This window comes from Microchirus variegatus, assembly GCF_963457635.1.
Source record: "Microchirus variegatus genome assembly, chromosome: 2".
NCBI lineage: Eukaryota > Metazoa > Chordata > Actinopteri > Pleuronectiformes > Soleidae > Microchirus > Microchirus variegatus.
Genome location: NC_139803.1, coordinates 26,615,443 through 26,631,331, shown reverse-complemented (window position 1 = coordinate 26,631,331; position 15,889 = coordinate 26,615,443). Strand labels below are relative to the sequence as shown.

Below are 15,889 nucleotides of genomic sequence, written 5' to 3'. Positions count from 1 at the left end.
CAGCCTATTAACCATTTTCAGGTCAGTAACCAAGCTCACGCTGTGGTTTTTGTCCCCAAGAGTTAACCAAAGCAGGCCGTCAAAAAAAAGAAAAAAACGATATTGGTCACAAAAATTGGATTTGGTTCCTTCAGAGATCAGCTTTGATGGTTCACACACATAACCACACGTGTTTTGCATCTGCCCTCATACCTTTTTGCAAGCATCATCAACAATAGAACATGTAATATTTGTGTATGCATTATATACTAGGTAGAATTTTTTTGTCACGATGACGTGGTGTATGGCCATATTTTAATATATGTCCTAATCTATGATTGCAAAAATTGGGTTTGAGTCACTTGGTAATCATAATGTAGCCTATATATGTGTCGTGAGAGCATGCAGGGATGCAGATGTTGGGTGGAGGGAAGTTAATGGGATGGATCAGTGTGTATGCTACTCACTACTAATTATGTAATGTATTATGGCACCAGTTCAATGATATGGATGCTGTGGTGGGACACGCTATGGTTGACACACTGCCACTGGCCCAGAAATCAAGCTGGTATAATGGAAATATGGGTGGAAAATTCTCATCTCATCTACTCTCAGAGGGCATGATCTAATCCTCTGTGCTCATAAACAAAACAACAACAAAAAAAACTTACTTTTGTGCTACCTTTATAATTTTTTTTTACATGTTCTGTTATGTTCTGTTCTAGTCAATTTTATTCCATGCCGGTCCATGCTCGTGTGTGTTTATTCAATCACATTTGAGAAGACTGATTGTGTGTACATAAAAACATGATGAAAAAAAAAAAAAAAACCTTGACTTGTTCGGTCACGTGTTGAAAAAATGTCATCTTTTAGCTGCGTTGGTGATTCTTTCTTCTCTGACCGCAGTCCCAATGTTGTCTGTTTTGTACGCTTACAAAGCACAGGTTGTCTAATTGAAAGCGAATGGTAATTTGCATAACCCACGCTAGCTTCCCTCCCCCTCCTTCACCGCTTTCTCTTGTTCTGTTTGGGTCCATTTGCAGCTGAAGAAGCTCCTTCTGGCTCCCGCAAACTCCCAGCTCAGCTATAATCAATACACAGGTGGCAAGGCACAGAACCATGCAGCCAGCAGCAACCACCGGATCAGACCACCACCTGCCGTCGTCAAGGTAGGGACACACGCACACACACACACACACACACACACACACACACACAAACAAATACATGCACTGCCTTGCTGCTTATTTCACTCATGTACACACATTTGTTTTTGTTAGCATTTGTTTATTTCACTCTCTCTGGATTCTTGCTCTCCTTCCCTCTCATACTTTTCTTGTTTTGGTGGCCGCCTTTAGAAAATGTTAGACTACTGCTCTAGTCTGCTCTCCCCGGGGGACATCCCATAATGAAAACAGGCTGATTGCTGTTGGGCTTTCCAGACGATGCATCGGCACCATTGTCTCATTAGCTCCACCATTTATCCCACATTGGTTTGCTGCCTGTTGGAAAATAAACAGCGACAGTCACTCTTATGGTGAGATTGATGCTGTGCGATGACAAGATCAAAACATTAGACTCGATGCTCGCGTTATTTACATCTCAAAAGGGCCTCTCTTTTTTTTTTCAAGTTAGTCGAGGTTTAATTAAGACATTTAGTGCTTATAGCAATCGATCATTTGATCTTGTCCTGGAAAAATCTGGCTTTCCCCAGTGTTTAAAATCCTCAGGATGTGAGGGGAAAAAAAGCATCTTGATGATGATGTTGTGTGATAAACAAACACAGCACAGACATAGATTTGTGTGATGCACATATCGTGTTTGCATGTGGAGTGCCACACAGTCTTCCTCGCAGAGCCTATTTTCATAACGTGCCTTTGAGCCATCCATTTCTGGAGCACAGCGAATGAGGACTCCCGGAGGACATGGTGAGCGTACAGAGTGCTCGGAGGGCCACGCAATTAAGATGATGGGCGGACCGCACTCCCACCATCTCCTCCCAGACAGTCGGGCAACCACTGTGCTCAGGCTGTCTGAGTCACTCCACAGCCTCCCCCCTGGCTCCGTCTCTGTATTTGTTTTGGTGCCAAATAAAGCACAAAAGTTTTCACAATTAGGTGAGCTGCACTGCACTGCTAACGGTGAGGAAACATGTTATTTAAAGCTGCAGTGTGTGACTTTTTGTGATGATTTTTCTTGTAGATGATTATTTATGTTATTCTGCCTGTTTGGTCTTTGTGAACAGAGACAATGCAACTTTATATATATGTATGCTGCGTCCTTTACCTTGTAAAGGTTCTGTCAAGCAATGCTATCAGACCTGACCGAGGGAGAATTTGTGTGTATACAGTGGCAGCACAGGGGTGGGCGGGGCATGACACCCTAACCCTAGTGTCGCTGCCATCTCAGAGCTTACTGAAAGGATGACTCTAGGTCAGTACTCTGAACCACTCTCTCAACATTTGTTTTGGTATCGCACTGCCTCATGTTTCAGAGAACTGAGGATAATTCCTCAACCTTAAGTTCACTGTTGTAGTTGTTATGCTCCCTTCTATCAGTTGTGATATAAAATGCATCACTCTGTGTCACCACAGTCACAAAGCGCTGTTCAGCTGAGAAGCACAGAGAGCACAGAGAGTCATGTGGAGCTGATAGATTTAATCATCATTGTGTGAACTCATATGACAATGGTTTGACTGTAGCAGACTATGCAAGTTAATATATTTCTCTGTGTTATGCAGACGGAGAGCCCCTGGAATGGCAAAGCAAGAGGGGGTTCCAGCTTACAGAACCGCCCGGTGAGGCGGCCTTGCACTGAGCTGCTGAAATACCTAACGGCCACCGATGACATCCTGCTCCACACCAAAGCCAGTGACGCCAAGAGCACGTGGGGTGGTGCCAGCGGCAGAGACAAGAGTGGCCTGGGTCTCGGCGCCTCGTCCTCCTCCTCTTCGCCGTCCTCGTCCTCCACCTCCTCATTTTCCTCCCTCTCCTCCACCTCCTCATCTTCCTCCACCACCTCCAAGAAGAAGTCAGCTGTGTCGTCTCAACAGCAGCAGCAGCAGCAGCAGCAGCAGCCGCATCACCAGCGAGGTGAGAGCCAGGCTGCAGCCAAGTGTAGTGTGGCTGGTGTTGGGGCTGGGAAGTGGCAGCATTGCACTCACGATGGCGGTATTGAGGAGTCGGAAGGTGCTTCTATCTCTGTCAGCCACAGAACCTCCACCTGCGGCCATGCCTGCCCCAAACTGGAGCGCGGGCCGCCCAGTCAAGAAGGAAGGCCGCCAGGCGATGCGAGCCGCCTGGCCGCTGCTAGGTTTATTAGGTATATGCATTCTTATTCCCTCCCTCCCAGAGAGGTGAGTCACAGCTGTGAGCATTGCCGAGAGGCTGTGGGCACCACTCAGGCTAGAGAGGGATCTGGCAGACAAGGCCGTAGCAAGAATAGTGGTGCTAGCCGTGCGCCACGTAGGCACATCAGAGTGACTATTAAGAAAAGAGATGAGAAGCCAGGGCACCCCTTACTTAGCAAGCTGCTCACCTCCAAACAGAGACCTGTGCAGTATTTGGTCCACCATTCACAACCTAAGATCACTCCTTTGCCCGTCACTCAGGGCAAATTGACAGGTAAGAGGTACGAGAGTAAATCCCGGGCTGGTTCAAAGGTGGAGGTGGAAAAGTTCAGAGGTACCACTGATCTTAAAAACTGTGCAGCAAATCAGGATAAGGAGGCGGACATGGTGCCCATGTTGTCACCTCTTGCCTTAGACTTGGAGAGCTGGGTTAGCCAGTCAGATCCAGGCCTAGACATTGGCTTTGGACTAGAACTGGATTGGCCAATCCAGGGGGGCTTTGGGGAGGATGTTGACCATGATGATGATTATGATGGTGTTGATGGTGTTGATGATGATGACCATGTCAGGAGCAGCCCCACAGCAGGGCTCTCACAGGGCCCAGCAAGCCCACTCTTCCCAGATACTAGAAATGCAGAGCCCACCCCTCCCTGCATCATACAAGGGCAAGGGAACCCACACAGGCAGGCGCTCAGCGAGCACCCCGACGACCAGGGCCACCCGTTGTTAGGTAATCATGACTGCATCCCCCCCACTGGCCTTATCTTTGCTCTCTCTTCTCCCTCTCCTGCTCTAACCACTTCCCAGTTTGACTTCACAACTAACCCCTATTCTAATTCGAATCTAACAGTCATTCTGAGGGCATAAACAACAACAATGACAGCCTGCTCGCCAGTGTTTTTCGGTAGAGGAATCCTTTAAATCCTTTACAGTGAAGTTAAAATAAAGAAGGGGGTGGGAAAAGGGGTGAGCCTTGTCTTGCTACTGTACGTCTTGTTTTCATAAAGTCGACCCTTGAACCATCTTTTGCTGACTGAGCTGAGTGTGCTGACCATGTACATTTCAACTCAGAGCCCGGGTGCTGCTCTTTAGCGTTGTGCTACTAAAGCCACAATTCCTTAGCTGGAGCACAAGATGGCCAGAGCCTCGGGCAACTGCACAAGCTTCCTTGACTCTCCTTTCTTCCTTCCTTCCCCCCCCCCCTTCCTCTGCTGTTGGTGCATGCCATAATGACTTAATTGTCCAGGGAGGGGCTCACCCACTGTCATGTGTCTTTGTTTGTGGCATTGTCTCTTTTACGTCTTTATTCCATTTCAGTCTATTTGTTGTCCAAAGCAGGGTATGTCTGTGTCTAGACACCTGTGAAACATGTACCATCACTTCATCCTGCCTCACAGAGTGAACAGTCCTATCCTAAGAGAATAAAAAGTCAAAGCGGGGTCAATCTAATAACACATGCTTTGTACATTAGTGTCCATAGAAAAACCTAACCATGGATGGATGTTTTATTTTTAGTGATATTTTCATTAAATGGGCAAGTTTGAGATTATAGTTGCAGAATGTGGACCTTTTCTCTTCTGCCATGAGTGTTATACCTAGATCAATAATTACCCATGCTCCTTTGTGTTCTGCAGCCAAACCAACCACCTTGCCACTTCCTTTGACCCCAGAGTCTCCAAAGTAAGTGTGAGAAGTTTTTCCACATTATTCTAGGCAAAAAGCAACAGCAAACTACAGAAAAACAGTCCAAGAAGACTATGTAGACTACCATCCAAGTTGAGGCATTTTTGTGACTCATTTCCATTTCTTAGATCACAAATCTCTTGAAGTCTTGTTTTAATGTGAGAAGTAAAATGCTGCCACTTTCTTTTTGTCTTCCAGTGACCACAAGGGATCACCGTTTGAGAACAAAACCATTGAACGCACATTAAGTGTGGAGATCGCTGGAACCCCAGGTAAGAACACACTGATTGTTTAAAACACATGCGCTGGTGTTGTGAAAAAAAAAAGATTATTCTGTGGAAAAAGCCCCTCTCGTGCAGTTAGTAATGGGTTAACTCTGGCATTTCCAACATCTTGATAGTTCCATCACAGTTTAAAGTTCAAGGTGAAGGCATAGGAGAACATTTATGTGCCTGAGTATTGATTAGGCTTTCCAATCTCTTCAGGGTTTATTAGCAAACCCCCTCCCATCCTCCACCATCTCCTGTCCCCTCTTAGTGAAGCATTAATATGCCTTTCTTCTTCCTCTATCAGATCCTAATGCTCTCTGACTGACAGCTTACTTAGCCTACACATCTTAGGGAAAATGAAATGGCATTGTTTTAATGGGTTTTTGTGATGTAATTTAGTTTTGCTTGCATGATCTGTGCCTCCTCCTCCTCCTCCCCCCCTTTAAGTCCTTAACCATGCATGCATTTAAATCATTTTGTGAGTCATTTTCCTGTGCTAAGGATGCTGGCTTGTAAATTGAGTCAGTGTGAGTTTTGACATTATCCCTTTTGTGTTATTAAGTTATAATTAATCGCAAGACAAGTAATAAGATAATCTCACAGAAAGCTGCATTTTTCTTTTGCGGTGGAGGGGGTTAACTATTTTACACTGTGTTGAAATTGTGTCAGTAATTACTGCCTCCTCCCTTAGATTAATCATCTTTGAGCAATAAAAACAAAATGGCTCCAATACCATGTGACATTGCACCGGTCTCTCTGGGTATTCATTTACTAACGAAGGAAATGCCCCCCCCCCCCCCCGCATCTTCTGCTAAGTGTGGGCTGGAAAATTGATAAATATCAGACCCAAGGGGGTTTCGCTCTATCCCTCTGACCTTGGTCGAAGTGCTGTTTAACACTTTTGTGTAGCTAAGCTTCAGGGGTCAAAGGGGATGCTTTCTGAGACCTAAAGAAGGGAAAGAGCACGGCTGCTTAAGCTCTGGGGCAATCAAGCACAGTTAATATTTCTTCTTGTTTTACTGCATGTGGGCGAGTCTGGTGACCTGTGGCCGAATCTAGGCGTCCGTTCTGTTTCGCCGCATCCGTGTTTACAAGGACGGTCAAATGAAGTCCTTCACCTGCCTTCACCATCCTGCACAAATGTAGGTTTGAATATTAGCAGGGAAAAGTCCATTAGTCCCAGAACGCTCCAGGTTACTGAGCCCCTTTCCGATTCAGGGATTAACTTTTCAGTCCTGTGCTCCATGAGACAGATGGATGAATGGTAGATCCCAGTAAGCGGAGGAGAAAGCATTTAAGGTCGGAAGTTAACGTGTCCTTTGCAGATTTAGCGTAACATTCCACTTGACTAGGTATTATCTTGGTGTTAATGAAAACTAGATGGAAGATAGCCAAGTGGGCGGTTCCATACTCCACTTTCAAGGTGGAACTTTCCATGAACTGTTGCCAATTTTATGACGTTATTAAGAGTTGTAGTAATAGTGGTTACTGTTTCATAAAACAATCGATTAATTATGTGTTTCATCTTGTACTGAATCAAATAATTGTCATACTACATAATCCTATCTTATGAACCATTGGTTGCCTTTTTTGACTCTTCACAGAGAGGTACAGTGTAGCTACAACAGGCAGTCCGACCCCTAGGGATCTGACTGTTCAGGCCTAATCTCTGCCAAGCTAATAGATTTACCCTGTGTTGCCGTGTTGTCTTTAATTACTGCATCTCATGACACTGGGGTGGTCTTTGTGTTGCTATTTGCACAGCTTACTCGTGGATCAACTCTTTAAGCCCCGAACTGTTATTCGCTTCGTGGTCTCCTCACAAGTTGCGGGCAGACGAGCAAAAAAAAAATATTATAAAATGCTCCTCTTTCGTTCTGTTTTGCTCACTTTGCCTCATCATTTTCTCCCTGGTGGGTACACGATTGCTGTTTGTGTCTGTGGATCATCCATCACGAGCAAGATTGACTGAGAGGCCCATATTTATCTAATTCTGATTTATTTCACCTCCACCGCTAATGGCTCCTAGTTTATGACCCCACGCGCACATTGTTTTGGACAGATGGTGCTTCATTGGGGAAACAGAAGTTCCTCAGGCATTGTGCAGCAGTCCCCCCCCCCCCTTTCCGTAGCTCATTTCATTGGCATAATGTGCACGTCTATATGTCTGTATCCCCAGAATTGAGAAGAAGGGAGAGCAATAAGTGAGATATTGGGGATTAGATGGGAGCAGGGGCTTTCAATCTTTCTTACTAACACATCCATATAATAAGTAGGATGATTATTTGTAAGATCAGGAATTCCAAACACAGCAAGTGGTTTCAGAAGCGTGCACATATACTATGTATTAAATTCCCCACCTCTCTTTGTCAAGCTCTCTTCCTAGTGCCTACTCCAGCACTGGATTTGATACTAATAGCTGTCATTTGGTGCAATTCACAAGCAAGAAAAGAGCGATGTGCATTATAAGAAAGGCAAAGAGGAGGAGAGAGCGTAGGTGTTTCAAAGTGCCTGAGTTTGACTCCAGTGAGAGACTGTCAGTGACAAGTGTGTGTGGGGGGCACATTTGTTCTGCAACAAGACAGAAACAGGAAAAGATGCCAAGGGAATGACGACAGGAAGGAAGAAACTGAGACTGATCTCTGGAAGATGGCAGACGGGAAGAAAGAAAAGGGGGGAAAGTATGAGACGAAAGGAGAGGAGGAGAGTGAGAATGAGAATAATGGCGGCGGCTGTTTGTGTGAGTGCATTAACAATGCTATAAAGTGGGCTCATCTCAGGACTTCCCATATAACTGCCATCTGTCTGGTTGTAAATCTGTAGAAGGCAGGGGAAGAGATGGAGGGCACGAACAGTAGGGACATGCCATCGGAGATGAATGACAACCCATTCGCCTGTACTTCCTGTGGTTCCATGACATAGCAGACATTTCGCCACGGCAAGACATGCTAACATGTACATTAAGCATAATTGACATAAGGTATCTTCCTACATTGTTTTAGACAGATGGCGCAGGAACATTTTGAAACAAGCATGGCATCATGTCAGTGAATGTTAATTCAGACAGATAAAAAAAAAAGGCTTTGGTTTTATTCAGATGAATTGGCTGCTGTCCAGTACAGACATTTATGTGAGGTAGGCAGAGATATGATGTGTCCTTGTTTTTTAAAATGTATTTTCTTTTTCCATTGGATGCATTACATTTGTCCTCTATGCAATTGTGTGTTGTGGTTTTTCTTTTCAAGAAAAAGGGATATTTCCAAGGTCAGAGAGGAATGTGGTGGCAATTCATCCGTATTACAGCACGGCCATATTAAGTTACACCAAGCATTACATTAATCTGTCAAGATTGCAATAAAATAGAGATCAGGATTAGGCCAAGTGAAAGTGAATATTTTAATCAGGCATGTATCTGTGTCCACTGTCCATAAACTGACCCGGGAATTTATAGATGAGTTTGTGGGGGGGTTATTTGGAGTGGTTTGCATTATGATACCATTTTCGTTTTACAGCACCCCCCGCCCCCTTCACCAACCACTGTTTCTTCCTCCTTCTGTAGGTCTGACACCACCTACCACGCCCCCACACAAAGCCAGTCAAGAGAATCCTTTCAAAGCATCGCTCAAAACCAAGTTGTCTTCATGTTCCTCCTCGGCCTTGGCATGCAAAAGAGCCAGGTTGACCGAGTTGGGCCCCAGCGCTCTGGCTCCGGCCTCAGGTGCCTCAGGCGGGGGCCCCAACAGGAAGGGTCCTGAACAGACTGAGCTTTACGCCCAGCTGAGCAAAGCGTCCACCAACCTCCCTTACCCCGCCACCCAACGCACAGTGGCGGGCAGTCTTGAGGGGCATCGCAGTACTAGCAACAATAAGCGGGTGGCGCCCCGTGGCTACAGTGACCATGATTATTGCCAAGCATCGGCTAGTGCTAGGAAGAATGGGGGCGCAGCCACTGTTACCGTGGCTACAACAGCGGAAATGACAGTCACCTCAGGTGCCACTGCTGCTCCCATGCCTGCTACATGCGCAGCGGAGGACAGTCGTGTGGAATGTAAGGACTCAGCCATGCCGCCATCCTCTTCATCATCTTCATCTTCTCGCTCTCCATCATCCACTTCATCTGGTCCTTTGGTTAAGCAGCAGAATTTTGCCTCTGTGGGTGGAGAAGCGGTTCGGGTCCAGGGGAAGCAGACACTTAGACAAACCACTGAGATTCCCTCACAAGAGGCATCTACTGACAGGGACCAACGTCACCTCTCTGCCATCAGCCGGAAGCTACTATGCGACCAAGAAATCAGAGCAGAACTCAACAAGCACTTTGGTTACCCCTTGAAAGCCCTCTATAGTAAGGGTGGTCAGGAGAGAGGAGCAGACAGCAAAGCAAACAAGGCTGCAGCCCTTCAGTCTCCTGAGGATGACTTCTCCTCCAAGAGGCAGTCTGGCTCCAGCTACCTGCATCCAGGGTTCCTGCCCTTTCACGATGAGCTTGAGCTGGGTGAGGGCCGTGAGAGTCGTTTCCTCTACCCATGGGAGGGCACTCCTCTGGACCTTCTTTTTGACTGCCCTCCATGCTCCCCCTCCTGTTCCCCACCATCTCGAGGCTCTGTCTCCCCACCTTCCTCTCTCCTCCTCTCGCCCGGCAGGCCTTTCTACTGGACCAGCAGCGGGTCCCGCTCACGTTCTCGCTCCCACTCTGGCTCCCGAAGCTCCTCCTCACATTACCGCAGGCGCTCCCTCTCCAGCTCACCGGACAGACGTCCCTCCTCCTGGTAATAAATCTCTCTAACACACACACACACACACACACACACACACACAGACACAAACACACAGACTCTTTTGGCTGACTGAACCTTAGCTGCTCCCCACCCATGCAGTTACAACAGGGCTTGGAACAAGCAGGGGGTCTAACTTCGGAGTGTAAAACAGGCCTGATCAGTCGATCACAGCTGATGTCAGACAGGATAGAGCCTGTGGACTCCTGCTAGTCTTAGCTTTCCCTGGACTAAAGGCAGAATAGATTTGGCAAGACTACATCCACTACAACATTCAAGTTTTAACACAACACCTTTGGTACATTTATGTCTGGCGTCCATACTACTCTGGAGTTTTTGGCCCTGTTTATACCCCTATTAATAGGTATGATCCAATTATAAGTGCACAGCTCTAAGAACACCAGTTCCCACTGGGGTTCTGATGGGGTTTTGGAGGGAATCAATGCACTACACACAGCTCTTCAGCGAAATAAGAATGTACTCCAGTAATAAAAAGGAAAATCAATTTGTGGCAATCATTGCAGATGTAGTGACAGACCGCAAAGAAATAAATGTATAGGAAGTTGTAATATTGTTGGTTTATAATGAGACGCCCTGAGTGGGCGGTCCTTCAGTGTGCTCACATTTGCTGTGCAGAAAGAATGTTGCCATGTTCGCATTCCTAATTGCATCTTGGGTGCATTTATGTATTTGTACCTGTCGATTTATTATTGGATCACATGAGACGGATGCAGAGCCCCTTTCACAGCTTATAAATACTGTTTGTTGGTCATAGCTCGTTTGAGACTCTTCTAAAAATGTGAACGCCTTCCTTTGTGATGATTTTTTGTCTTTGTGCAGTTAAATTCTTCTATCAACACGTACTGTGTTTACAGCCAATGCATTTGAATGGTCATGTCTTACATTGCCATTTCCTGTGGTATGGACAGAGATGATTTCTGATACAGAACTGAAAGACTCATCTGGATGGAGATTGTTTTCCATGACGTAATTTGACACAAATCCAAAATGATCTGCATGTGTTATGCTCACCAAAGTCTGCCTATAAAACCAGATGGCACTTTCATTTCTCCAAACTGAAGCAGTACAACTTTTTATCTCAAAGAGGGGAGTTGTTGCAGTATATTTGAGAGTCTTCCTAACACTCGGACCCCTTCCTGATTCGCACCCTTGCACACTCGCATTTTTCATTTGATGCTTGGGTTTTGTTTTAAGCAGCAGCTGTTGTTTTTTTTTTTTTTTACTGAGTGACAAACCCTCCTCTTTTACATCCCAGGAGATGAAAGCCAATTCCAGGCGGTCGGAATGTTGTCTTGAAACCCTTCTCAAAAGAGACTCCTATCATCATAGCACTGTGTGAGAACTACATTTCCCATGTTTACTTTTGATCAAAGCCGAGGGGGTTTATGTTGGGTGTTTTCTTTTGGTGGGGTTTTGGTGGTTGAAGAACAGAGGCAAACCATTACTGAGAAAGGATCTAAGTAAATTCAGTTTGTCAGTAGTTGTTCATTGAGTGCCTCAGTTCAGGACTCCTCTGCAGTGACTCAGTTTGTTTGCCTGATTATTTAAAGGTCACTTTGCTCTACAGAGCCAATAGAACCACTTTATTCCACCATCTTGCCCTCAAAAGTATTTTGTAATGTTCGCAAGGCATTCAATCTGAATCTAAAACTGAATAGCTATCAAAAAATACCGGAAAGAGACTTTAGTTTTGAAAGTGACAAAAGAAAGGAGCTTGAATATCTGTCTGTAGATAGATAGATTCAGAATTCCTCCCCTCTGTTTGAGTTTCACAGTGCAAAATCCCAGAACTTTGCAAACTGGTATTGCTTTGCTTCACTGAACTGAGCGTCCCTAACTGCTCTCCCTCCATTATTCAGGTCTTCCTTCTTCAGCAGCACCTCAATAATTAAGCATCAAGCTTAAGGAGCACAGGGTACAAGCTCCACAGTCATGCCACCAGGGCCCAACATTGCTGACCATTCCCTCATACAACATAGATAGCAGGTGCATGTATATGCTTGCTCAGGAGTGTAAAAATATCTGCATAAAATGATGCATATACCTCCTGTGGTCATGGGTTAGATTATCAGGACAAAGTGAGACGACAGAATGCTTTCATCTGGTTATTCCGTATCAAAATGTCTGCAAGTGTGTGTTTTATTCATTTTTAATTTTTAATTTCATTTTTTTTTTTCTGATGTGTGAAGTGAACAGGTGTTAAAAATAAAAAAATGATGCCTCTGTTTCCTCAGGTCTCGTCACAACACAGATTCAAGCACTATTCGTTCCCGGACTCACAAGAGCCCCCACCCTCAGTCTCGATCTCCTCTCAGCCGCAGGCCAAGGTGATTATTATTATTATTTTTATTTATTTATTATTATTTATAAAACATTTTAAAGGCGCCATATGTAAGAATGTGGCCAAAAACAGTTACTACACTCAAATTTTAAAATACAGAGGTCTTTTAGGTTTCGTTTTCTCCACCATTGTAGCTCAGACATAACTGGCAACCCAGGGTTAATGCCTGTCTGTCATTCACTATTGTTTACTCAGGACAAATCGGACTTTTGGAGAAGGTGCCTATTGAAAAGCGCTTGATAGCCCTGATAGCAAGGATATACAGTTCAGTCATTTGACAAAACTTTCGGCCAAATTTGAATTCATTCATTCATTGTCTACCTCTTTATCCTCTGTATGAGGGTCGCTGGAGCAGCTGACATAGTTGAACAACCATTCTTTCTCATGTTCACACCTACGGTCAATGTTTGTGTCCAGTTAACCTCTGCATGTTTTTGGACTGTTGGAGCAAACAGACAAACCCCATATAATAGTTTTTTTTTTTTTATATATCAGTGAAAAGAGAATCCCAAGTCATACTGGTGTGCATTCAAACTTCTCGACTTAGCTCCTAGCTGTATAATGATGCTTATTCAACTTAGAGCGTCTGTAGTTTTCCGTGAGCCATTGCAGAGAGACTGTTTCATATGCAGAGAAGTACTGTTTGCACTGTGCAGCAGGAAGAGAGTGAGTGAGAGACAGAGGGAGAAAGACTGACACCATCTCAGCTCTCTCGGAGCTGATTTGGCATCCACGTGCCTAATGACACCCAACAAGCGCAAGAGTCGCTCATCAGTCGAAAAAAAAAAAACTTAACGGACGCATATTTGTGCTCGTCTTGGGTGGGGGGGGGAGAAAGTTGCAACTTCCCTTTCTTGATGAAGCCCTAACTAAGCAGAAAGTAATGACATGTGAAGTTGTGCTGACAGTTGCAGCTGCCTGGCTCCCCGACCGCGCTGCTCGCCGGCACTCCCGCGGGCCTGTCCCACAGCCTGTATAATCATATCAGTGGCGGGGAGACGTCTTATTAACATGCCCGTTTCCTTTCCTTTGCATCCCACCTCAACCATCAGTGGTGATATAACGGGGTTCCTTGGTGAATATCAGCAGTTGTTTTCCATCAGAAGCATAAAACAGGAAAGGTGATAGCAGAGGACGAGCAGTGGCTAAGACGTCAACCTATGTCTCGTCATCTTCCGCAGGTACGACAGCTACGAGGAGTACCAGCACGAGAGGCTGAAGAGGGAGGAGTACCGCCGGGACTACGAAAAGCGGGAATTCGAAAGAGCCGAGCAGAGAGAGAGGCAAAGGCAGAAAGCAATAGTGAGTCAATGAACACAACTGCCACGACATTTCCTTCTATGTTTTTTTTTTTCCTGCTTCCGCTGATAAAAGACAATCCCTGCTGTACATGTACAAAGTCCTGCACACCACCCATACATTCCTCAGTCGCTACGTCTCCAAGTGTCTCTCCCTCTGAAAGAATACATTCAAAGTGAGTTACTGAATGATTCAGGCGATAGACTCTTCCTCTTTATCTCCAGGTTGTGTATTTTTAACGTCTCTGTCATCCGGAAATGCTGTCGGATCTTATTAATCACACCGCAGCGCTCGGATAAAAAAAATGTTTAAATAGTGGAAAAAACGGAAATGAGGAGAACGAGACAGGTAAAAAAAAAAAGGACGGAGAAGGAAATGGCGACTGAGCTCTCTTTCTTTTTTCTTATTTTTAAAAAATGCAGCCCGACGCAGCTAAACATCATATTTCCCCTGCGTATCGCCACTCTGTTTGTCTCGGTGTCAAATTACTCAGGTTTTCCGTGAGGTAAACGCCACTGCCACCCCGTTGATAAAGCACACATTAAACGACGCAGTAATGCAAACGTGGCTCGGCATGCATACTGTTTTTTTTTTTTTTGATAGAGGGACAATCAATTAAGAACAGCAGACCCCAAGCTGTCAAACAAGCTTTGGAAAGCAAGGGATGTGAACGCTCGTGTTTGTCTTTGTCTCTCTCACTTTTTCTTTTTTTTTTTACTTTCCTCATTCTCTCTCTCACTCACTCGCACTCCCACACACACACTCGCAGCCCTCGGGGTGCCATCAAGAAACGGCCGCCTATTTATCAGTTGTCAGCAACTAAACCCCTAATTCAGCATTTACTTTTTTTTTTTTTTGTCTCAAACAGTATGTAAGCATTAAAGAGAGTGGAACAAGCATAAATAACTGTAACCTGTAGTTAAATTTTTATTTTTCTCAGCAACTCTGTAGAAGTCACACGGGGGCAAAGGTGAAAATTGAGTGCAGCGCGAGGCGGCTGATTTACATATACAGTATCGTACGACTACCCCCAAGACAGAGATCGGAATTTCAGCAAGACCCTCAGTGGACTTGCCCCAGTAATGGCAAATAAATGAATGAATAAATAAATAACAGTGGTGATACACCATAGCCCCAGGCCTGTGCTGTATTATATGATTAGCAGATGCAATTAAACTACTCACAAGCTATAATTGCAGCCTGGTGCACTTTGTTCTTAAATTATTCTGCTTTGACCTCCTCGTCCTCTGTGGTTCAAGGAAATCCACTTTTTTCCTTGCCCTGTGGCTCACTGCTGCTGTAAAGACATTCATATCTTTACAATATTAACAGACTCCCCGGGTTAACAGTAGGGCTGTGTTTGACTCAAAAGATGTAACAAAATCAACTTGCTATTTTAATATATGACTGAGTCAAGTCACAGCTTTATTTTTAAACATAACAAAGAAGAAGCAGCAGCAGCAGCAGCCCCAAACTGAGGACATGGTGTCATTTGATTAAAAAAAACATCCTGCCTCTGGTTGATGAGTGGCAGAGAGAGTTATTGTGGTGCCAAAGGCAGATTAAAGGCACTTCCCAAACTGCAACACTATCCGATAAGAGGACGCGAGCTGGACCAGTCAGAGAGGGACAAGACATGAGCATCAAGACCAATTCATTAGGGCTCTAAACGCTCTCCTCTTTTAATCTCCTTTTATTTTCTTCACTTTTTTTATCATCAGGAGGAGAGACGGGTGGTGTACGTTGGGCGACTGCGGTCCAACTGCACCCGGACGGAGCTGAAGCGCCGCTTTGAAGCGTTTGGCGAAATTGAAGACTGTGCAGTGAACCTGAGGGACGATGGGTAAGTTCTGAGGACGTTCTGTGCGTTAGTGTGTTTGTGTGCACACATTTATTTCAGTGTCATATTTACATATAACGGTTCGAAAAAAACATGCAATGGATGAATGCATGTATGAATGATCGTGGTGGTCGGAGGGGCCATTTGGGGCCGTTTGGCGGCCACGCTTCCGTCAGTCTGCTCCAGAGCAGCAGCACGTATTGACTCAAGTGTTGTACTTAGTTACTTTATAAATCCTATCCGTTACTGAGTAAAAATAAAACTTCAGCACAATGAAGACCTACAGGGGGAAAATATACACCAGAACCAGACGAATGATGATGTGATTAGCACCA

General features: G+C 45.0%; 1 protein-coding gene across 2 annotated transcripts in view; it reads left to right on the top strand.

The window, feature by feature from the left end:
- The window catches only part of ppargc1a (peroxisome proliferator-activated receptor gamma, coactivator 1 alpha), a 40,600-nt gene that overhangs the window by 17,526 nt on the left and 7,185 nt on the right, over positions 1-15,889 (top strand). The window contains exons 4-11 of one of the 2 annotated variants that reach the window (XM_083885777.1): positions 1,023-1,148; positions 2,721-3,072; positions 4,964-5,009; positions 5,211-5,284; positions 8,841-10,047; positions 12,309-12,401; positions 13,597-13,717; positions 15,436-15,557. In XM_083885777.1, coding sequence (XP_083741903.1) covers positions 1,023-1,148; positions 2,721-3,072; positions 4,964-5,009; positions 5,211-5,284; positions 8,841-10,047; positions 12,309-12,401; positions 13,597-13,717; positions 15,436-15,557 — 2,141 coding nt within the window. Of the gene's footprint in view, positions 1-1,022; positions 1,149-2,720; positions 4,060-4,963; positions 5,010-5,210; positions 5,285-8,840; positions 10,048-12,308; positions 12,402-13,596; positions 13,718-15,435; positions 15,558-15,889 lie in introns of both variants that reach the window. The other variant, XM_083885776.1, reaches the window with a different exon arrangement.